We start from the raw sequence: 22,797 nt of genomic DNA on the forward strand, positions 1-22,797 counted from the left end.
CTTTACCAAGGCAGCAAGAAGTGTAGACAGAGTCTATGGAGGGGAGGCTGGTTTCCGTGATGTGCTGGGCTGTGTCCTCAACTCTCTGCAGTTTCTTGCAGTTTCGGGCAGAACAATTGCCATACCAAGTGTACCTTAAAAGGATGGGAAAGAACCTTTGGCTAATGGAGCGTGTGAAAAGGGGAAGGGTTGGGGGTGGTAAGGTTGCTAACATTCTCCCTAGCTCGCTGATCTTCTGTCAGATTGTTTCAGCCGAGTTTTCCTAATGGTAGTAATGAGGCCCTGACAATCATGAGAAGGGTTGTGGCATCTCAGTGTTAAAGAAAACAGTTGTCTGATGAACCAGCTCCCTTCAGCAAGTGAGTGTGGAATTGCTTTGCAAGTATGGCTTTGGGAGGGCACCATTTTACTTCCAGTTTTGAAAAGCCTTATCTGTGCAATCAAATGATTCGTCTAGTCAGGGTGATGATGTAGGAGCAGTTTAGTATCATTATGACACAAAGTGAAGTCAACAGCACTGGACTGTTGCTTAGTAATACATCGACAAAAATAAAAATACTATTAACATTGGAGCAGCATGTCCATTATCAGAGGACAACCGGCGTGTTTTGAGTCAATTAGTAATTGACAGATTTAGTAAAAAAAAAGCTTCAGTGTATGAACATAAGAAAGAGGCGTGGGCCCTCACGCCTGCTCTGTTGTTCTAAAAGATCATGACTTGTCCTTCACCTCAGTACTGCTTTCCTACCCACGTTCCTTGATTCACTTTTTAATATCCAAAAATCCTGAATATACTCAGGATTCACAGCCCATTTAGTTAGAGAATTCCAAAGATTCACCACCCTTGGGGTGAAGAGATCTCGTCACAGTTCTGAATGGGTGACCCTTTTATTCTGAGACCCTGACCTGTGGTCTCAGACAGCTGTTCTGTACCATTTCTGCATATCGGTATAATCTCACACAGAGCTTAGATAAAAGAGAGAGATTCTTCTGTTTCCCCAGCTGACCACCTTCAATGTGACCTTCACATGAATCATTAAACGGAGGCCCTGTCAGCCTTCTCAGGTAAAAGGTCATTTGAGAACAGCAGTGGAGATCTCCCCGGTAAATATTATCCTTAAAACCACATCACTAAGCCAGCTTTCTGGTCATTATCACATTGCACTTCGTTGGACCTTGCTATGTGCTCGTTAGCTGTAATATTTCCTACATTACAACAGTGACTGGAACAGAAGGTGGGGTGGGGGGGGGGGGGGGAGAAAAGGGCAGCACAGTGCAGCGGGTAGTCCAGTGACCCATGTTCGATCCCAACCCTGGGTGCTGTCTCTGTCCCAAGCACGTGCTGGTTTGTAGGTTAATTGGCCGCTGTAACTTATCCCTGGTGAAGGTACATCATGGGACAATCAGGGGGCGAGTTGGTGGGCATGTGAGAGAATATGGGTTACAAGGAAATAAGTGAAGGACTGGCATAGACGATGGGCTGAATGGCCTCCTTATCTGCCTTGATATGAAAAAATCTACTGTGTAAAGGTCCTGAGGCAGTGAAAGGTGGTATGTAAATATGAGTCTTTAATATCCTGGGTGCAGTGAGTGGAGGGAAGCTAGGAATAAAGGGTTAATATCCTGGGTGCAGTGAGTGGAGGGAAGCTAGGAATAAAGGGTTAATACCCTGGGTGCAGTGAGTGGAGGGAAGTGAGGAATAAAGGGTTAATACCCTGGGTACAGTGAGTGGAGGGAAGCGAGGAATAAAGGGTTAATATCCTGGGTGCAGTGAGTGGAAGGAAGCGAGGAATAAAGGGTTAAGTGAAATGACAGACACCCAATTCCCCATCTGATTTTTCCATTTACTTAAATTAATGGGAGCTCAGCACTTCCCCGATAGTGCATTTTAGGCACCCGCCACATTGTGTATATTTTAAAAAAAAATCTTGCCTTGCAGATCTCCCTTAAACTTTCCTCCTCTCACCTTAAACCTGTGCCCTCTAGTATTGTGATTAGAAAACAAAAATAATCAGTCAATTAACTTCAAGGTAATGAGTTTGTGCTCAAAATGCAATGCAGTGTTTAAGAATGGCACTGGAATGATTTCTTCTTGGAACTGCTTTGTCAAAACCATTTCCTTATTTTTTAATATCAGATGTCTTATTGCCTCCTTTATCACTGCTGAGCCAATAAAAACATATTAAAAAGAATACCTTCATGACACCAGCCAATAGTCCCAGTTAAGTCATGCCACAATTTGTAATATTCTCATTCTCAAATCGCATTATGGTCTCGCCTTTCCCTATCTCTATAACCTCCTTCAGGCCTACAACCCTTTATCGACTACCATTTCTCTCCAAGATGTTGGCTGTGTCTTCCGCTGCCAAGGTCAGAGGGTCATGCAGCATGGAAACAGGCCCTTCGGCCCACCAAGTCCATGCTGACCATCAAGCACCACTTACAGTGACCAACATTAATCCCATTTTATTTTCCCCATCAGCTCCCCCCAGATTCTACCACTCACCTACACCAGGGGCAATTTACACTGGCCAATTGTCCTATCAATTCACGTGAGTTTAGGATGTGGGAGGAAATGGAGCATCCAGAGGAAACCCATAGTTACAGGGAGAACATAAAAACACTAGGTCTTATTCTCCACCACTCTTTCCTCCTTTAAAACCAACTTTGACCAAGCTTTTAGTCATATGCTTTAGTATCTCCTTGCGTGGCCGAGGACAGTTTTTCTTTGTTTAATAATGTCTCTATTTGGAGCTCTGGGTCAATTTTGAAGCATTAAACTTTATAAAATGGAAATTATTCTCAATGATTGTTGATTTGTATCTCCATCATTTCCTTTGTTGCATCTTTCAATGTCTATAAATATGACAGTTTAATTAACTTCAGATGAAGATCTCGGGATAATTCGATGACCTTTGCCAACTTGTTCCATGTTCAGGAAATTAAGATGATCCAATGTTCTTCACAAGCACAATAGAAAATGATCCTGGTGAGAAATTGAAAGGGGTTGGTGTTCAGAAGGACCTGGGTATCCTTATACTTGAATCACTGAAAGTTCACATGGAAGTACAGAAAGCAATTTGCAAGGCAAATGGTTTGTTGGCCTTTATTGCTGGATGATTTCATACAAGAGTAATGATCTCATGCTCCAATTATAAAGACCCCTGGTGATACTTCCTCTGGAGTAGCATAAGCAGGTCTGTTCTTTCCACCTGAGGAAAGATGTAATTGAGAGAATGCAGTGAAGGTTCACCAAGTTGGTTCCTGTAATGGTGGGTTTAGTGTATGAGCAGAGCTTAGACAAACCGTACCTATGAAGAGAGTATAGACAAACTGCACCTATGAAGAGTTTAAAGGAATGGAAGTTGATCTCTATGAAACACTCCAAATTTTGTGGGGCTTGACTTGATCGATCCTGGGTTGTCCAGAACCAGGGATCACAGTCTCAAACTAAGGGCTTCTTCCCCACCGCGATCAGACTCCTGAACCAATCACCTCTTTCACATCCCCTTGCTGCTACATTCTTGAACTCCTAATTCTACCTCTTGGTTATTCTGTTATTATCACTTTAGCATTTATTGTTGCACTACTTCAGATTGCACCTTCTATCTTTCCACCATTCTGTTGTTTTGCACCCATTGCTGTGCTTAATGTTGTATTTATTATTACTCAGTATACTGTTTGTCCTGTGAGTCTCACACGAGCAAGGAATTTCATTGCACCCTGATGTATATGGTAATAAACTAAACTAACAAACTGAGATGAGAAAGAATTACTTTACCCAGAGACTGGTGAAGCTTTGGAATTCTTTCCCCAAGAGTGCTTTGGAGGCTCAGTCACTCAGTATACTCAAGATAGAGGTTGATAGATTTTGGAAACGAAGGGAATGGAGGAATTAGTGCAGGAAAATGACACTGGGGTAAAAGATCAGCCATGATCTGTTGAATGGGATAGCAGGCCCAACGGACCAAATGGCCTGTTCCTCCTCCTATTTCTAATGTTCTGAACCAAGACTGGAGCTGCCAATCATTCATTACCAGGGGTCTTGAGAAAGTAAGTATCAACTCCTTGGGTATTGTTATATCTTCAGAAAAATCATAGGTGCCTTTGGGGGTGAAGAAAAATCTTCAAAGTTAATTTTTATTATTTATAAAAATATTGTTTTTTTTAACAGAAGGGGATATTTAGCAGGGCAATTGGAGGTTATGTGATGAAAGCTCCAGGAAAACATTCAGCCAGAGGGCTTTGATCTTTTTTCTTGGAATCACTGATGCATTTTTCCAGGGGAAGGGAATTCCTGCTGCAGAACCATCTGTTAAGGTTCACTTAAGACCCCATGCATCTTTTTTTGTACAGGAAGTGGAGATTTGGCCCACATTAAAACAAATCTGCACCACATGTTCTGAACTCTACAAGGTCGAGCTATCAAGAAACAAGTGGCAGGATCCAAAGTCTTGCCACACTTGGGTAAAGATACTCTCTTTATAAATTGCGTTTTATTCTCATTATGTAGGTGCAACCGTCCAAAGATGGGAAACGCCTCAAAGGCTCCCACTGGTAATGCATCAGTCCTTGCCCATGTGGTGAAGGACATGGCCACCACATCATGGGCTGGGATTTTCAGGATGCATTTTGGTGGGATAATATTCAACAGCTGCACTTGGAATATCGCTTGTGCTCAATTGGTCTGAATTCCACTACTAGTGGAATTGTTTTGTGTGTTGTTTTATATTGGCGAGACCACATCTGTGCCAGGTACTGCTCCACTCGTTTAAGGAAGGAAGTTGCACACTGTCCTCAGTAACAAATGGGTTCTGTTTTTACAGATGTCCATTAGTCGATTTTGTTCATAAGTCAGAAAATACACAAAAATCACTCGAAATGGGAACCACCCCTCCATGGTATTGTACTGAATGGCATCAAATGCACATAAGACTGATTTGAAAGAAGAATTACTAAAAGTGGAGAAAGAGAGGAGGCTTGTTTTGCTGCTTGTAGGAGCAAATGTATGTACATATGTCAGCTTTTGAATTTAATCATATTATGGGAGCTCATTCTTATGTAGGGATGTCCATAAGTCAGACATTCTTAACCCAGGGATGGCTTGTAATGCATTTAGAAACAGTTGAGGGAAGGTTTACCTGGAATGGGTGAGTTGCCTTAGGAGGAAAGGCCTGGCCAGACTAGGCTTGCTGGGGTTTAGAAAAGTGAGAGGAAATATGGTAGAAGTGTATAAGGTCTTGAGGGATCTTGATGCAGTGGATGTGGGGAAGATGTTTCCTCTGTGGGAGAATCTAGAATCAGGCTTCACTGTTTAAAATTAGCGGATCTCCCATCTGAGATGGGGATGAGGTACGTTGTTGGGTTTATAGGGTTTGGGTTTCAGAATTCTCTTCCTCCAAGGATGGTTGAATTAGAGTCTGATTATTTGAGACAGACGTAGATAAATAAGATATCTTTATCAGTACATGTACATCAAAACACAGTGAAATGCATCTTTTGCATAGAGTGTTCTGGGGGCAGCCCGCATGTGTCGCCACACTTCCGGCGCCAACATAGTGTGCCCACAACTTGCTAACCCGTACATCTTTGGAATGTAGGAGGAAACCCACGCAGTCACAGGGAGAACGTACAAACTCCTTACAGACAGCAGCCAGAATTGAACACGGGTTGCTGGAGCTGTAATAGCATTACGCTAACCGCTACACTACCATGCCTGTCCCCAGGAGGGTGAAAGGTTACTGTGGGGAGATAGGAATGCAGAATTGAGGTTACAGTCAGAAGTTATTAAATAGTGGAGTGGGCTTAAGGGGTAGATTGGCTTACTCTTGCTCCTAATATGTATTTTCATATTGCAGTAGCTTGATCAAGTCACCTTTATACTACCCATTGATTAGTCAGTGATGTGGCAGAGCTAAGAATCCAGGTGGGAGTGCTTTCATGGCACAGACTAAAGCAATTCAGAAGGTAGCCCCTCCAGCAATTTTCCCACAGGTGGGCAATGATTGACAGCCGTACCAACAACCTCCATGCCACCAGAAGGAGAGAGGACCAGACAGTGGAATCCAAGTTCTTCCATTCTCTCTGCACAACTACTCAAAGACGGGATGCCACCTTGTCCAGTTGGAGGATTAAGTCCATTGTACATGTGAAGCCCATTTCCAGGAATGTTGTACAATACGGAACCTCTTTTCCCACCTGGGAATTCTATATGTGATGGTAGTCTAATTGAGATAATTGAACGACACCACAGGCAAAGAGAACAACCTGTTGTCTTCAAGTCAGCCCTTTAGACTGAAGCCTTGAGATTCCAGAAGGATCTGATCTGTGTTTCTTGGCTGTAGGTCAGGAAGTGGGTCCTTCCAGAGTAAATCTGTTTTGTGACAGTCATGGCAATAAACTCAACACATCAGCAATCCCCACGCTCCTTGACCTTGGTGAGCAATGACATTCTCCCAGTGGAATTAATGGGTCGTGATGTCATTACCACAAGTCCATCGAACTGTAGGCTTTAATTCATTACTCAGTCCCACCATTTCCTATTACTATGGCATTTTGTGTGTGAGAGTGTTGGGATGAGAGGGAGGACCATGGGACAACATAAGAAATAGAAGGAGCGGTACTCATTCAGCTTGCTCTGCTATTCAATAAGATTGTGGCTGATCTTTTACCTCAGTGTCACTTTCCTGCACTAACCTCATACCCCTTAATATCTAAAAATCTATCGATCTTTGTCCTGAATATATTGATTGTTTGAGACTTCACAGTCCCCTTGGGTAGAGAATTCCAAAGATTCACTGGCCTTTAGGTGAGGAAATTTCTTCTCATCTCTGTACTGACTGTCTGATTCTTTTTGTTGGAAACTGTGACCCCATTAGGTCTAGCCACTTCAGCTGGAGTGAACATCCTCCCTGCATCCACCCTTGTCAAGCAAACAAATTTAATATCTTAACAAATCATTTAGAAAACATGGAAAGTAGTGGCTAGCATAACGCCTTACAGTTCAATTCCGGCTGCTGTCTGTAAGGAGTTTGTACGTTCTCCCCGTGCCTGCGTGGGTTTCCTCCGGGTGCTCCGGTTTCTTCCCACATTCCAAAGATGTACAGGTTAGAAAGTTGCGGGCATGCTATATTGGCACCGGAAGCGTGGCGACACTTGCGGGCTGCCCCCAGAACACTCTATGCAAAAGATGCATTTCACTGTGTGTTTCGATGTGCATGTGACTAATAAAGATATCTTAAAAAAAAGATATATTAAAATAGTCAGCCATTAAACCAGCTTTGGTCATTTCGTCATGAAGTCCCAGCAATGACCTATTTACAATAAAGCTGGTCAGCATTACACAATAGGCAGCACAATTTGATTGCATCACTCTTGTATGTGATGTCACCAAATGTCACCCTGAAGCCAATGTATTTCCTGATCAACTGCCTGTCTTCTACCAGTAAAGTATTTTTCTTTTAAACAGAATGCATTTTATAAGGTCATTTTCAGGTTGGCATGCTCAGGGATGTCAGCATTCAGGAACAGAACCTGTTTTGAACTTGCGTACTCCAGGTTAGGTATCGTGGTTAGGACTCCTTACTCTGGTCTGCCTCAGAACAGAATGTACCAGTATGGGTGTGCCACGACCAGCTCCTAGCCTTACTTCATTGGTCACATCAGTTTCTTGACAGGATTTGCCCTTCCTGGATGATTGTCAAGAAACAGGGGGTCATGTTTGAGAAAGGTCTTCCAACTCGTTCCCATCTGTGTCTGATGGACATGTCCTCCAACGAAGGGCCATGGAGCTGCAGTCTTAAAACTTTGGTTGAATCTTTTTCTCATCCCTCTTGACTTCAAGAGACCTGTCAAAATTATGGTATCACTTTGTTCTGCTGGGAACTCTGGGGTCTAACTGGGGAACCTGACTATTTTTATTTTCCAGGAGAGTTTGTTGTCAGGAGATAGATGCTGCTACCGAGGCAAATCCCCCATTGCCTTGGCAGGACTAGTTGCATTGACTGACGGTAGATGGTGTAGTAGCGGCTTAATTCCATCGGTTGTGTTGGAACCTGGGCTGATGTTGCTGAAGCCCACCCCCTGGATGGCACAGTGGCACAGCTAGTAGAGCCGCTGCTTCACAGTGCCGGAGACCCGAGTTCAATCCTGACCTTGGCTGCTGTCTATTTGGAGTTTGCATGTTCTTCCTCTGACTGCTTCGGTTTCTCCCACATCCAATAGACGTGTGGGTTGGTAACTTAGTTAGCCACTGCAAATCGCCTTAGTGTGTAGGTGAGTGATTGAACCTGGAGATGGGTGGGGGGTGGGGGGTGCGGGAGGAGGAGATAATGAGGATGTGGGGGGAGAAAATAATGGGATTAGTGTGGGATTGGTGTAAATGGGTGGTTGGTGGCTGGCATGGACTTGGTGGGCCGAAGGGCCTGTTTCTGTGCTGTATCTCTCGATAACTCTGAGTCTGACTCCATGCAGAGTTAGCCTGATGATTTTGGGATGAATTCTGGTTCATAGTGAGCAGTGCAATGTGCACTCTCCAGATGTCAATCATTTGTTTGTCCATTGTGGCTCAGTAGGGTAACATTCTTGTCACACGGTCAGATTATGGAATCAGTTCTCACTCCAGTAGGGACTTGGGGCCCAGGAACCAGGCTAAGCAACCAGTGCAGTGCCAAGAGAGTGCAGCACTGTCTGAAGTGTCACCATTGGGATCAGAAGTTAGAGAGCCACCACCTTTTTGGGTGAATGTTATAGGTTCCTTAGCAACACTTTGAAGACCAGGGGTGCTATCCCTCCGTTTCCTGGTCAATATTTATACCCTCCTCCAATATTCCTGGGATGCAGATTGTGAGGCTGTTTCCACTTTGCTGTTTGTGGGATCTTGCTGTGCACCTCTGGCTTACTTGTTTTCACATGCACACCATTAGTTTTGGGATGTCTGCTCATATTATAAGTGCAAGGCCTTTTTAAGTTTTGAAAAGCCTAAGTGTATATGTTTTACAGGTTTTGTGTTTCACTACATGTTTTTTCTCTCTGTGTTTTATTTGGTTGCCAGGGACCCCAGATACAGTGGACATTGTGACAGTTCATCACCATGGCAATGGTTCAAGCGATGCCCATAGCTTCTGAGCATCAGAGTCCGGAGAGTGGGACGAGCCTGCAGACTTCTGCACCATCGCCAGCCTTGCCGAGCACCATGGGTAGTGTTGGCAGCCTTGTCTCGGGACGCAACTATCATGACAAGCACTGCAAAGCCACAGAGTACAGCAGCAAGTGTCGCAAAACCAGCCAGATACAGAACATTTTCAGGCAACAGGATGGGCACCTAAAAAATGGCTACTCTCAGGACTGCATTGGTGGAATGGCGACCAGGAAGCAGCATGGGAACTATGCACACTTAAAAGACGACCGACGCAATGGAGGCTGGAATATGATAGAGTCGCCTGCCAGTCCTTGCAGTGATCCCGAGGACTTGCGGGAGGGAAAGTCGGTCAATGGAAACATCCGGGGTCCTCCTCCAAAGATAATTCCGGTGTCGGGCAAGCTTGAGAAGGTAAGATAACATTGAGGACCTTCCCTGGGAACATGGCAGTGAGCTGTGTTACATATTCAAGGCCACAGGCCTTCGCACATGCTATTGGTTTATTATTGTCACGTGTACTGTGAAAAGCTTTGTTTTGCTTGTCATCCAGACAGATCATTCCAAACGTAGACCATACAACAGTACAGCACAGGAAAAGACTCTTCAACCAACAATCTTGTGCCAAACTAATTAAGCTAATGACATCTTCTGTCTGCACATGACTCGTGTCCCTCCATTCTGTGCATAGAGCCTCTTAAACACCTCTATCATATCTTCCACCACCACCCCTGGCAATGCATTCCAGGCACCCACCACTCTCTGTGTTTAAAAAAAACTGCCCTGCACATCTGCTTTGAACTTCCCCCTCTCACCTTAAATGCATCCCTCTAGTATTAGACAATGAAAAAGATACTGGCTGTCTACTCTATCTATGCCTCTCATTATTTTATCAGGTCAAAACTCATATCAAGTCTCCCCTCAGCCTCCCCCATTCCAGAGAAAACAACCCAAGTTTGTCCAACTTGTAGCACTTGCCCTCTAATCCAGGCAGCATCCTGGTAAATCTCCTCTGCACCCTCTCCTTGGACTGCACAGAGAAATGGATGGAAAGGTTAGATAGATCTTAGAGCAGGATGAAATGTTGGCACAACATTGTGGGCCGAATAGTGTTCTATGTTCTAAAATTTGAAGGGTCAGGTATTTACCAACTGGCCTGATTGTAAAACACCTTGGGAATGTTACTCTTTGTTGTATGAGTCCTTAGTGAGTTTTAATTCTCGTATTCCCTTACTGCATAGAAAGAGGCCATTCAGCCCATTAGGTCTATGCCAGTTTGCAGAACAATCCCATTCTACTGCATATTTCCCTATAACCTATTCTCTTATATATGCTCATTAACTGATTTTCCCACCCACCTGGCATCGTTGTGACTTATAGTCAAGAATTAACCTTGCAACCAACATGCAGTTATAAAAGATGAAAAACACTATGATGCTGGAGGAACTCAGCAGGCCAGGCAGCATCCGTGGAGAAAAGCAGGCGGTCAACGTTTCGGGTCAGGACCCTTCTTCAGGACTGAAGATCGTAAAAGGGGAAGCCCAATATATAGGAGGGAAAAACAGAGCAGTGATAGGTGGACAACAGAGGGGAGGGCACAAGGTGGTAGGTAGATGCAGGTAAGAGATAGTGATAGGCAGGTGCGGGGGAGGAGGGGAGGGCAGATCCACCGGGGGGTGGGTCAAATGTAAGGAGGAAAAAAGGGTAGAAAAAAGAAAGAGGCTAGGAAAGAGATGAAAAGAAGCAGCATGGTGGGGGGGTGTGGGGATTAGGGGATTTCTTAAAGTGGGAGAATTCAATGTTCATGCCGTTAGGCTGCAAGGTTCCAAGACGGAAAATGAGTTGCTATTCCTCCAGTTTGCGCTTGGAATTCTCCTGACAGCGGAGGAGGCCGAGGACTGACATATCAGTGATAGTGTGGGAGGGGGAGTTGAAGTGACTGGCAACGGGCAGATGCAGATCACGGTTATGGACAGAGCGCAGGTGTTCTGCGAAACGGTCACCTCCCCTGCACCTGCCTATAATTCTTCCAAACTCTGGTTGTGTCAATCACTCTTCATAGTATAAATTCTGCATCCCAGGAACCAATGGAGAGAGAGTACATTACATTGATTTCAAAGCCTTCATTGGATACAGACATCAAAACCGCACACAGTTCTAACAGCACAGTATACAATTCATGCAAGATTAAAATACAAAAGAGTCCAATATATTTTGTAATATTTATGCAATAGAATTACAATAGACAAATAAAATTAGTCATCTTAATGCTAGAATAAGGAAAAAAAAAGGTGGGATTTGTGTGGGTGGGTGCTTGATATTTGGTATGGACAGTGGGCCAAAAGGTCCTGTTGCTGTGCTGTATGACTCAAATTTTCCAAGTGTAATAAGGTTCAGTCACAAACTCGGCACAGGACAGTGGCATTTCAGCTGTCTGACAGCTCCAGCTCTCCAGGTTTCATTCTGATGTCCAGTACAATATGTGTGGAGTTTGTATGTTCTTGCAGTGACCACATGGGCTTCCTCCCACATCCCAATACTCCAAGTGCGACGTAACCAGTGTTTTGTATAGATGCGGCGTAACGTCCATACTTTTATAACCACATGAGAAACAAAGGACTGCAGATGTTGGAATCTAGATGAAAAACACTATGATGCATTTAGAAGGATCGGCAAATTGAGTGCCAATAAGGCAGCTTCCTACTGATAGGGAGGCCAGAATTAAGGGGCATGGTCTCAGCATAAGTGGTCAACCATTTAGAACAGAGGTGAAGAGAAATCTCCTTGCATAGAGGGTTGGAATTTCCTCCCTCAGAGGAGAAAATGAGATTGATTCATATCATCCAAAGTTTTAGTCAGAGGATCTGGGATCTGGCGAGGAAGTGGACTGGGGGCACAGGGTCAGACAATTGACATTGAATTGCAGAGCAGGGTTGAGGGCTTCTCACGTTTTGCACTCTTGTACGTCAGCCCATTACAATGAAGCCAAGTAAGGTAGATAGGGTTGTTAAGAAGGCAAATGCATGCTTGCATTCATAGATTAGGGCATAGGATATAAAAGTTGGGACGTTACATTGCACTTAGAGCATTGTGTGCAGTTCTAGTTGCCACACTATCGGAAGGGTATGGTTGAACTGGAGAGAGTGCAGAGGAGATTCACCAGGATATCGCCTGGATTGGAAGACTTTGGTTATGGGGAGAGATTAGATAGGCTTGGTTTGTTTTCCCTGGAGCAAGGGATGCTGAGAGGTGACCTGATAGAAGTATATAAAATATTAAGAGACGTAGATAGGGCACATAGTCAGAAGCTTTTTCCCGTAATAGGGGTATCGAAGACAAGAAGGCATAGGTTTAAGGTGAGAGGAGGAGCTTTAAAAGGGATTTGAGGGGAAAGTATTCTTAACATAGAGAGTGGTTGATATCTGGAACTCACTGCCAGAGGAAGTGGTGGAGTCAGATACAGTCACTAGTTTTAAGAGACATTTAGACAGGCATTTAAGGACGATATGGACCTAATGTGGGCAAATAAGATTAGTGTAAATGGGCAGAAAGGTTGGCATGGATGTGGTTGGCTGGAGGGCCCATTTGTGTGCTGTACAAATATATGACTGTAAATCAACCTTCTCTACACTGGCTGCAATGCAGGTAACTTGTTTCTTAAATAGAGAGAGCAGAGTATACATAATACTCCAGGTGTGGTCTCAATAGCATCCTGTAAAGTTGCATCATAACTCTTTTATACTCAATGCCCTTTGCAATAGAGGCCAACATCCAATTAATCTTCCTAACTATTATTTTACTGTATGCCTAACTTCTTGTGTTTCATGTACAGGGAAACCCAGATCTCTTTGTAATCCAACATATCCCCCCATTTAAATAATTTTTATTTTTCCTTCCAAAATGAGTAGCTTCACATTTTCCCACATTATCATGAGTCAACTTCTTGCTCCATTCACTGAATCTATCTGTATCCTCTTAAAGGCTCTTTCTGTCTTCCTCAGAACTTGCTGGCCCACCTATCTGCATGATCAGCAAGTTGTCCTCCCAGTTTTTACCTCAGTAGGTCTCCCCAGTGTGACTTCAAGGTTGGAATCTGATTTGGAGGACAGTCTGTAAGGTTGCCAGGTTGCTTGGGAGCACTGTAGATACTTCAGCAACCTTACCATCACACTGCCACTCAAGTGCCCCACCAAGCCCACCGCTTCAACACAGGCTGCAGTGGTGATTGAGCCCACAGTTGTTTGATTCACAGGCAAATGTCCCGCTACCTCAGCCAAACTGGCACTGAGGATCAGTGGGAGTTTGAATGAAGTTCTCTTTCCACTTTATTATTCTAAATGGGCTAACACCTTCGTTAAACTAGCAGCCGAGGGAATATCTTGTAAGTTTCTACATGATAACATTCACTCCAAGATGTTACAAGACCCATGAGTGTTTTGTTAACATTGCCAAGTGCCAGCAGTGTTTGGAAGAGAATTGTAAAGACAGCTCCAGCAAGAGGTGCTATTTCCAATGCAACCAAGGATCCCGAAGGCCATTCTGATGTTCCTTTTCTAAAAAAAAATCCTGGCTTTGAATTATATATTTCCTTCAAAATTCACTATGTATGGAACCTTGGGAGTGCGTAAATAACTGTAACTTAATCCAGTACGGATGGCATCGTGAACCACAAAAATGAAGCCCTTGGAATGGTTTACAGACGATAACAAAAGCCTGACATTGAATCTACATCTCCCACTGATGCTCTGCTTCTCACTTTGTTGTCCTCTCTGTCATTTCCCTCTCTCGCTCTCTCTCTCGCTCTCTCCATCACATGTCTCTCTCTCTCTCTCTCTCTCGTTCTTTCACACTCTTTCTCTTTCCCCTCACACACACATTCTCTCTCGCTCGCTCTCTCTTTGTGTTCCTTTGCCCTCTCTCTCATTCATATGATTTTTCTAATAAATATTGGGGCACAATTCATGGAATAGATTAATAAGAGGGTTTGCATTTCAAAGAATAATTGTAGGTGTATAAAGGAATTACTGAAATAAAACAAAAATATCACAGATGCTGGAAATCTAAAATGATCAGCAAAAGCTGAAAACACTCGGTAGGTCAGGCAGCACTGGTGGGGAGAGAAACCAAGTTAACATTTCAGGTTGATGGCATTTGATCAGAAATCTGCAGCACATCAGGATTTGACCTATTGAGCATTTCTATCTTTTTCTTTTGGCTTTTATTTCAGATTTCTAGCATCTGCAGTTTACATATTTGTTTACATTAAATGTCACCCACTTTCTTCCCAGCATTTATTGAATTGTCAAAGTGCTTGTGGTAATTATCAAGAATTTTTTTCCAAGCACTTACTCCCTGGAAAGAGATGCAGTTGTTGGCTAAATGTTCGCTGTTGCTTTTAATCAGCTGGGACTAGCAGCTTTCTGTGAATCTTGTAACATTAACTCTTTCACATCCTCTTAATCTTCTGCCCAATCTGCCGTTGCCCAATCATTTAGTAATGCCAAAAATGTCAGTGCTAATGCAGCCTTGTGATAAAATGGTATTGGTTTAAATTGCTCAGTGCAGGGCCAGACTAGCCTATGGTAGCAGTTTGAGCTCTGACCTACTTAACACAATACAAAAGTCTGCTCTTGGAACTGGGAAGAAGCTTCATTGCAGCAGGTGCGTTTGAATGAAGGGATCCAGGTTTGATCCTGACGTCTGTGTGGAATTTGCACGTTCCCTCCAGGACTGCGTGGGTTTCCTCTGGGTGCTCCGGTTTCCTCTCTCATCCCAAAGGCGTGGTGGTAGGTTAAAGAGCTGCTGTGTCGGTCAATGACAAAAAGAAGGGTTGGGGAATCACAAACCAGAGGGCACAGGTTTAAGGTGAGAGGATTTAAAAGGGACCTGAGGGGCAACTGCTTCATGCAAAGGGTGGTGGGTGTATGGAACAAACTGCCAGGGGAAGTGGTATGGGCATCTTGGTCAGCATGGACAAGTTGGACCAAAGGGCCTGTCTCCGTGCTGTGTGACTCTGACTCTATAGCCAAAGGAGAGCTGATGGGTATGTGGAAGAGGGAATAAGTTGTCGGATACAGGGATATAATGGGAATAAAGGGGTTGCTCCCCTGAGATCTGGCCTGAACCTGCCGAGTTGAATTATCTCCTGTTAATTAAGCAGCATTTATTTACATAATGCACTGACCCTTTCAGCTACAAGGTGCTCCTGGGGGGCTGGAGGGGGAAGCAGACCGCATCAAGGGGTACTCTCTTGCCCGTAAAGTGTGAGGTAGGTGGTTACTTTATGGAGGTGGTTACCTCCGAATACTGCAGTGCACACACTGGGTTTCCAGGGTCATCTTGGTCTGAGCTCAACTGAGAGAAGTTTGCCTGAGTTTCTGGTACTATGGAGAAGCCTGATGGTTTAGGTTAAGGATGCAGAGAACCCTAACCCAATAAAGAAAAGTTGTCTTGAGGCTCTCCCCTCTATGTACTATTTCTGTAACGTTGATCTGTTTTAAAATGAACGGCATGGGGACAGCCCAGTGGTGCAGCAGGTAGAGCTGCTGACTCACAGCTCCAGTGACCCGAGTACGATGCTGACCTCCAGTGCTGTCAGCGTGCAGTTTGCATGTTCTCCCTGTGACTGGCTGCTCCGGTTTCCTCCCACGTCACCAGGCATGTGGGTTGGTTGGTTCATTGGTCTCTCTGAATTATCACTCGTGCTTAGGGGGATTCGATGGGAATGTGGGGAGAATAACGTGCGTTAGTGTCGGAGGAGGTCAGAGGAAGTGGGAGAGGTGGATACAATTATGACTTTTGAAAGGCATTTGGACAGGTACATGGATAGGAAAGGTTTGGAGGGATATGGGCCAAATGCAGGCAACTGGGACCAGCTCAGTTAGGCAACTTGGTCAGCATGGACAAGTTGGGCTGAAGAGCCTTTCCATGCTATATAGGTCTATGACCCTATGTGTATAAATGGGAGTGCTTAATGGTTAGTGTGTACCACTGGGCTGAGGGGACTATTTCCATGCTGTATCCCCTATGGAGGGTGACCATGAATGGCTGTAATGACTTCAGTCAGCTGCACACTGGTTGCCAACCACCAATGATTGATGCATTCCCTTTTATTGACTGTTCCCGGAGCCTGGTATTGTTTTATAGGCCATTGCTGGCCAAGGCCCATTCGGTATTAAAAGGGAACTGACTGCTTAAGGGAACATTACCAAAGCTTTGCTGTTCTCTTTTGTAGTGGGGATAGACGGGAGGTGTAAATTATTAGCGCCGTGTCGTGTTAGTTGTGTCTGTTGACTGTATCATCATCACAATCATTTCTTCACCTTTCCTCAGTTCCATTCGTGGCTCAGTGAGGTAGCCCACTTGCCGCTGAGTCAGAAGGTTGTGAGTTCAAGTTCCACTCCAGGGACTTTGAACAGCGATGCTCACTGAAGTACAAAGAGGGTGCAGCGCTGTCAAGGGTACCAGCTTTCAGACGCTATTTCAGATGTCGAAGATCCCATAGTACTATTTTCAAGAAGAGCAGAAGGCTTTTCCCATGGTCCTGTCAATAAACATCTCAGAAGCTGATGGGCTAGCTGAAATGCCGTTTGTGGGAGCTTGCTATGCACAACTTGGCTGCTGCATGCCTATCTTGCAGCAGTTGCTACAAAAATGGTGAAAGGTGTCCTGTTGTTGTGTTGGCGCTATAGAAATGCAAGGCTGTCCACTTTTGAAATGAAAGTATCTCCTCCCTGAAAGTGGCCATGCAATTATATAGGGTGGTGGTAAAGAAGGTGTATAGTATGCTTGCCTTCATTGGTTGGGGCACTGCGTATATGAGTCAGGAAATCATGTTGCAGCTAGATAAAACTTTGGCTAGGCCATACTTGGAGTATTGTGTGCAATTCTGGTCTTCCCATTACAGGAAGGATGTGGAGGCTGTGAAAAGGGTGCAGAAGAGGTTCACCAGGATGCTGCCTGGATTAGAGAGTATGAGCCATAAGGAGAGGTTGAACAAACTTGGGTTGTTTTCTCAGGAGGGTCAGAGGCCGAGGGGAGACCTGATAGAAGTTTCAGAAATTATGAGAGACGTAGATAGGTAGACAATCTTTTTCCCAGGGAAGCAATGTTCAATACTAGGGGACATGCTTTTAAGGTGAGAGAGGGAATGTTTAAAAGAGATGTGTGGGACAAGTTTTTTCCACACAGAGTGGTGGGTGCCTGAACAGGCTTCTAGGGGGAGTGGTGGAAGTAGATACGCTAATGGCGTTTCGGAGGCTTTGGGAATGGAGGGATATGGATAGCGTGTAGGCAGAAGGGATTCATTTAATTTGGCATCGTATTTAGCACAGATATCGTGGGCCGAAGGGCCTGTTCCTGTGCTGTACTGTTCAATGTTCATATGAGCGAACTCTCTGTTTGGATCTTCCTTGTGTGATTTAATATCCGATTGTGTTTCAGAACATTGAGAAAAACCTGATCAGGCCAACAGCATTCAAGCCTGTTATGCCCAAGAACAGGAACTCTGTCCAGTACCTCGTTCCCCGTCCTACCAATGGATTGTCGGACAGTCAAGGGAGCCTAAATATCGTCTTCAATGGAAATTCGCTGGGGTCCGTCAGCTGTGCTGAGAAACGGAACTCGCTCCAGAGCTACGGTTGTCCCCGGAGCAGCGCGCAGTCAGGAAACCTGTCGGACTCTGGGAGGAACTCTTTGTCCAGCCTGCCCACCTACAGCACGGGCTGCAGCCAGCAGCTGGAGGTGGTCAGCTCCTCCACGGGGCACATCAACCTGGAGGGAGGCGGAGGTCAGCAAGGCTTCCACGAGAGGGGCGCCGTCTCACTGAACGGCCTGTCCAACTCAGACAGCGGCCGCTCTTCCTCCAGCAAGAGCACGGCCTCGCTGAGCGGCCGCGCTCTGCCGCTGTCGGACGGCGAGCGCTCGCCCGGCGCCAGCCACGACCTGGTGGTGCGGGAGCTGGAGGAGAGGCTGCGGGAGCGCGAGGCCGAGCTGCGGCAGCTGAGGGAGAGCCTGGAGGAGAACGAGGCGGCCCTGTGCCAGATCTACGAGGAGAAGCAGCGGCGCTGCGAGCAGGAGATGGAGGAGCTGCGGCAGAGCTGCGCCGGCAAGCTGCGGCAGAGCTCGCAGAAGGCGCAGCGGGTGCAGCAAGTGCTGCAGCTGCAGGTCTACCAGCTGCAGCAGGAGAAGAAGAAGCTGCAGGAGGATTTCACCCAGCTGCTGCAGGAGCGCGAGCTCCTCGAGAAGAAGTGCGCCTCCATCGAGAAGGAGCAGACAGAGCTGGGGCCGCGGCTTGAGGAGACCAAGTGGGAGGTAGGCAGGCGCCCGCGGTCACCACCGTGACAGGGACCCAATGGGAGGTAGGCAGGCGCCCGCGGTCACCACGGTGACAGGGACCCAATGGGAGGTAGGCAGGCGCCCGCGGTCACCACCGTGACAGGGACCCAATGGGAGGTAGGCAGGCGCCCGCGGTCACCACGGTGACAGGGACCCAATGGGGGATAGACAGGCGCCCACGGTCACCACGGTGACAGGGACCCAATGGGAAATGGGCAGGCACCCACTGTCACCGCGCTCTGCAGGCATCGACCTGTCCCAGGAGGCTCGGAGTTCAAGTGTCACTCCAGGGAGATGGGCATGAAGCCAGGGCCACAGCAGCCTGGGGTGGGAGGGGCAGGGGATGGGGGGTGTAGGGGTTGTGTAATGTGAGGGGTAGTGGGTGGGGCGGTGGAGAAGTGGAGGGGCTGTGAGGCAGAAGCATAGTGGGGCTATAGGAAAATGGAAAGGGCTTGTGGAAAGAGTGACGAGGGGGGGGAGATACAACTCCAGGCCCTTCCCTGGTTACGGGCGCCCACCTACATATGACACTCCTACATATGAACGAGCTCCCATAATATTAAATTCCAACGTAAGTACATCTTTCCCCTCTCTCTCCACTTTTAGTGATTGTTCTTTCTTATCAATCTGGTGTACTTTTGATGCCATTCATTACAACACTGTGGAGGTATGGTTACTATGTCGAGTGAGCTTTGTGTATTTTCCAAACAAAATCGACTTCCGAACACCTGTAAGAATGGAACCTGTTCATTATCCAGGGATGGCCTGTAACAATGTAAATTCCTAAAAGAAAAAAAATACATTTAATTGTCACTGATCGTACAACCGGTTTTATAATTCTGCCACTGCTTCTCAGACTCCGCTAGGAAGCACTGTAAGAAAGTTCTGGTGTCCTGGAGAATCAGCAAGGCACGATTCTATCTCCCTTTCTTTGTAAGTCATCCTTCTGTCTTTCCTGTCATTCTCTCTCTTGCTGATACTCTTCAATTCTCCAGTTCTTCATACAGTGTGTTCTCCTTTTAGATTCTGCACTACCGTTACCCTACTTTAGTCTTTTCCCCAAGCTCTTGGCCTTTTTTTTTCTCTGCAAGCTATATATTACATTCGTGCTGCTTTGTCCTCCTCTTTCCCACTCTAATGCATCACTGCCCCATGGGCTTCAGTCTTCACCTAGTTTTCCAAATGGAAGTGAAATGCAGACATGGTGGGCAATCATAACTCGGTTGGAAGTGTAGAAGGAATAGTTACCAAACTGATCTATCTCTTGTTGTTGCACCCGACCTCTAGGTTTGTCAGAAGTCCGGGGAGATTTCGCTCCTGAAGCAACAGCTAAAAGACTCCCAGGCTGATCTGGCCATGAAGAGCAATGAAATAGTCTCCTTGAAAGCACAGCTCCGTGAGATACGAGCCGAGTTACAGGACCACGAGGACGAGATTCACGAGTTCCGAGATTCGGTCCACACCAAGACCTTGGAGCTGGAGGTGTGCGAGAACGAACTTCAGCGCAAGAAGAATGAGGCTGAACTTTTAAGGGAGAAGGTGGGCAAGCTGGAGCAGGAGACCACTGGCCTGAGGGAAGCTCTGGGCAACACGAGACATGCAATTGGTCCCTACCCTGAGCGGGAGGACGCTTTCCTGATGTACGAGAGCGACGAAGCCAAGGTCCAGCGGCAAAACGCAGACAACCAACAGAGCCTTAGACAGCAAATGGAAAAGCTGAGGGCTGAACTCATGTACGAAAGGAGGAGGAGCGAGACTCAGCTGCAGAACTTTGAGGTGGAGCGGCGCACGTGGCAAGGAGAGAAGGAGAAAGTGATTAGGTACCAAAAACAGCTCCAGCACAACTACATCCAGATGTACAGGAGGAACCGGGAGCTGGAGAGAGAAATGAGGCAACTCAGTCTGGAACTGGAAGCCAGGGAATTAGATGACCTTGAAGTGCGAAACGAAGACATTCGATTTGATGAGATCACGGCAACAGAAATCTAAAAAAATGATTTTAATAAAGGACAAAACCACCTTTGCCAAATTTTTGTGTTAGATAAATATAATGCAGACATGATGGACAATCATAACTCTCTAAGCTGATTTAGTTTATTTCCAATGTTTGTAATAAAAGGACGTGTGACTGCTTTGACATAATCTTTCTCTAGGCACGTTCAAACATCTCAATCTATTGTTGCTTCCATGGAAGTCTTCTGATGTTCCCATGAAGTGCTTTCCAATCTCTTTGCAATGTGAATTTAGGGAGATAAACTGAAATAAAACAGTGAAATCAACCACACCAGTGAGCAAACACTCAGCAAATATTTACAGTACACCAGCACACAACACCAGCAGAAGGCATTGGCATGATAGATGGTTCATTATACTAGATGTACCAGAGCTGTCATTGACCTTTCCCAAGAATAGTTGGCCAATACCATTGCCGCTCATTTATCATTAAAGCTTAAGGCAAATGTGACCAATTTTGCTTGCGGGTGAAGATAGTTTCAGAAAGGAACAGAAGCAGTTATCCAAAAGTAAATTGTGTGGGATGCATTTCTTCGTAATGGAAGTCTATAAAATAAAAACTTGAAAACGTTCTTTATTTTGAGAATTGTTCCTGTAAAACGATTCTGAGCATCTTTTACAAAATGGCATGAAATGATGAAGGTGATTTCCTTTTCTTTGTTGGATAGAAGGAAACTGGATTTTTCTGCCAGATTTATATTTTAATATACCAAATCATCTGTCCTAGCTGTTTGTATCTGGGCTCTTACTTTTATCAGGGTTCCATTGCTTACTACCTGTCCACGTTACAGCCACGGGTGAACCTGGACAGACAGAGAGTGAATATTATGCAAAGCCGAACTTCAGAAACCAGTATCCCTAATTTCCACAAGGACAAAGCCAGACTGGTTTGGGCAATTGAGCTGGGAACCCATCATCACAATGACCCTGAGCAAGTGGTAGAGAGAGGAATGGGATCGGGAAAGACAATTCCTCCATCTTTTCACCCCTTTGCACTTGATGTCAGGAAGAGAATTTGGGACAGTTTGTTTGGCTGAAATTTCCGCCCATTCCCATTGTAACGGCAACATCGTCCTGTTGCCCCCAACCAGGTGTTCCATATTTTTGCATAACATTGGGACATAGCACTGCCAAGTGCCAGAAGGAAGGGTTAGTGGCTATGCAAAAGCTTGGCTTCTTTCTGGAAGCAGCCCACAAGCTACTTAGAAACAGAAAGCCTCCCACAGTTCCCTCAGCTGACCTTAGTGAGACTTGGGCCTAGTTTGCAGGCCATTGATTCAATCTCCTTCTGCACCCAAGCAGTGGCCCCGACTGTACCGCCGCTGGTGTGGGTGCCGGCCCATTATATTCCAACTGACTGACCTAAGGAATTCCAACAGAGGCAGCGTGGTGCATCATACCAACTTGGGGGCAGAGTTTGGTTCTGTCACGGTGCAGTGGAGGAGGGGGATGTAGATTTGGGGAATCGGTGCAGAATGATTCAAGGGGAGAACCATATTGCCTCATGGATTGAAATAAAAAGCTCTCGGAGTGTCAAGATTTTGTCTGTCTGCTGTGCACAACAAAACTAACGTTGGTAATCCATGTATCACAGCAATACACGAATGTTTTATTTGGAAAGCTTGAGAAAATTATAATACTGGTTTATTCCCTACCCCAGCCATCTTGCTTCATTTTTGATGATACGCACTCCATTCTATTCAAAGTTCTAACCGTGAAGAAGAAATTTAGCCATATACATCTCCGCTCAGAGCCTCACAGCCAACCATCATCTTCAGGTAAGAGCCCAGGAGCTTGTTGTGTAAGACGAGAGCGAGTGTGAAAATGATGTTACGAACCAGCAACAAAGAAACACACTGAGTCATGATTCAGTGTTAAAAACTATTTTATTAATCACTACTTATGATAATAAGAAAAATAAAAGTAAAAATGTTAGTATGTTAGAAGTAAAAATGTTAAACCTTGAACATTAACCCCAAAACTAAACTCTTTGTGTGTGTGTGTGTGTGGCAAAGTCCCAAACTCCAAGTCCAGGAATGGTTCTTAAAGTTCAGTTCAGCAAGCCATAAGATGAAACATGAGCAAAGGCTTCTTCAACAACCACCGTTGTCTGGAGATAAGACATAGATGTAGAGAACATAGAGAGAGTAATTACGAAATCCAAATGTTCCACGATGGAACCCAAACGACACCTCAGTGTTTATTCGGTAGTGACTTCCTCACCCCGAAAAGCATCCGACTCATGGTCGTCCACACATAAATACCTGTTTCCTTCTACAGGTCAGCAACAAAGTGAACTCCACCGGATTACT

At 45.4% G+C, this 22,797-nt stretch overlaps 1 protein-coding gene across 4 annotated transcripts in view; it reads left to right on the forward strand.

Moving 5' to 3' along the window:
- lzts2a (leucine zipper, putative tumor suppressor 2a) overlaps positions 1-22,138 on the forward strand; it is a 179,659-nt gene extending 157,521 nt beyond the window's left edge. For 3 of the 4 annotated variants that reach the window (XM_052027695.1, XM_052027694.1, XM_052027693.1), the window contains 3 exons: positions 9,053-9,550; positions 17,579-18,448; positions 19,760-21,998. In XM_052027695.1, the coding sequence (XP_051883655.1) occupies positions 9,092-9,550; positions 17,579-18,448; positions 19,760-20,461 (2,031 nt within the window). In that variant the 5' untranslated portion in view covers positions 9,053-9,091 and the 3' untranslated portion in view covers positions 20,462-21,998. Of the gene's footprint in view, positions 1-9,052; positions 9,551-17,578; positions 18,449-19,759 lie in introns of all 4 variants that reach the window. The other variant, XM_052027696.1, reaches the window with a different exon arrangement.
- The last annotated feature ends 659 nt before the right edge of the window (positions 22,139-22,797 follow it).

The sequence above is a fragment of the Pristis pectinata genome, chromosome 12 (genome assembly GCF_009764475.1).
Source record: "Pristis pectinata isolate sPriPec2 chromosome 12, sPriPec2.1.pri, whole genome shotgun sequence".
Lineage (NCBI taxonomy): Eukaryota > Metazoa > Chordata > Chondrichthyes > Rhinopristiformes > Pristidae > Pristis > Pristis pectinata.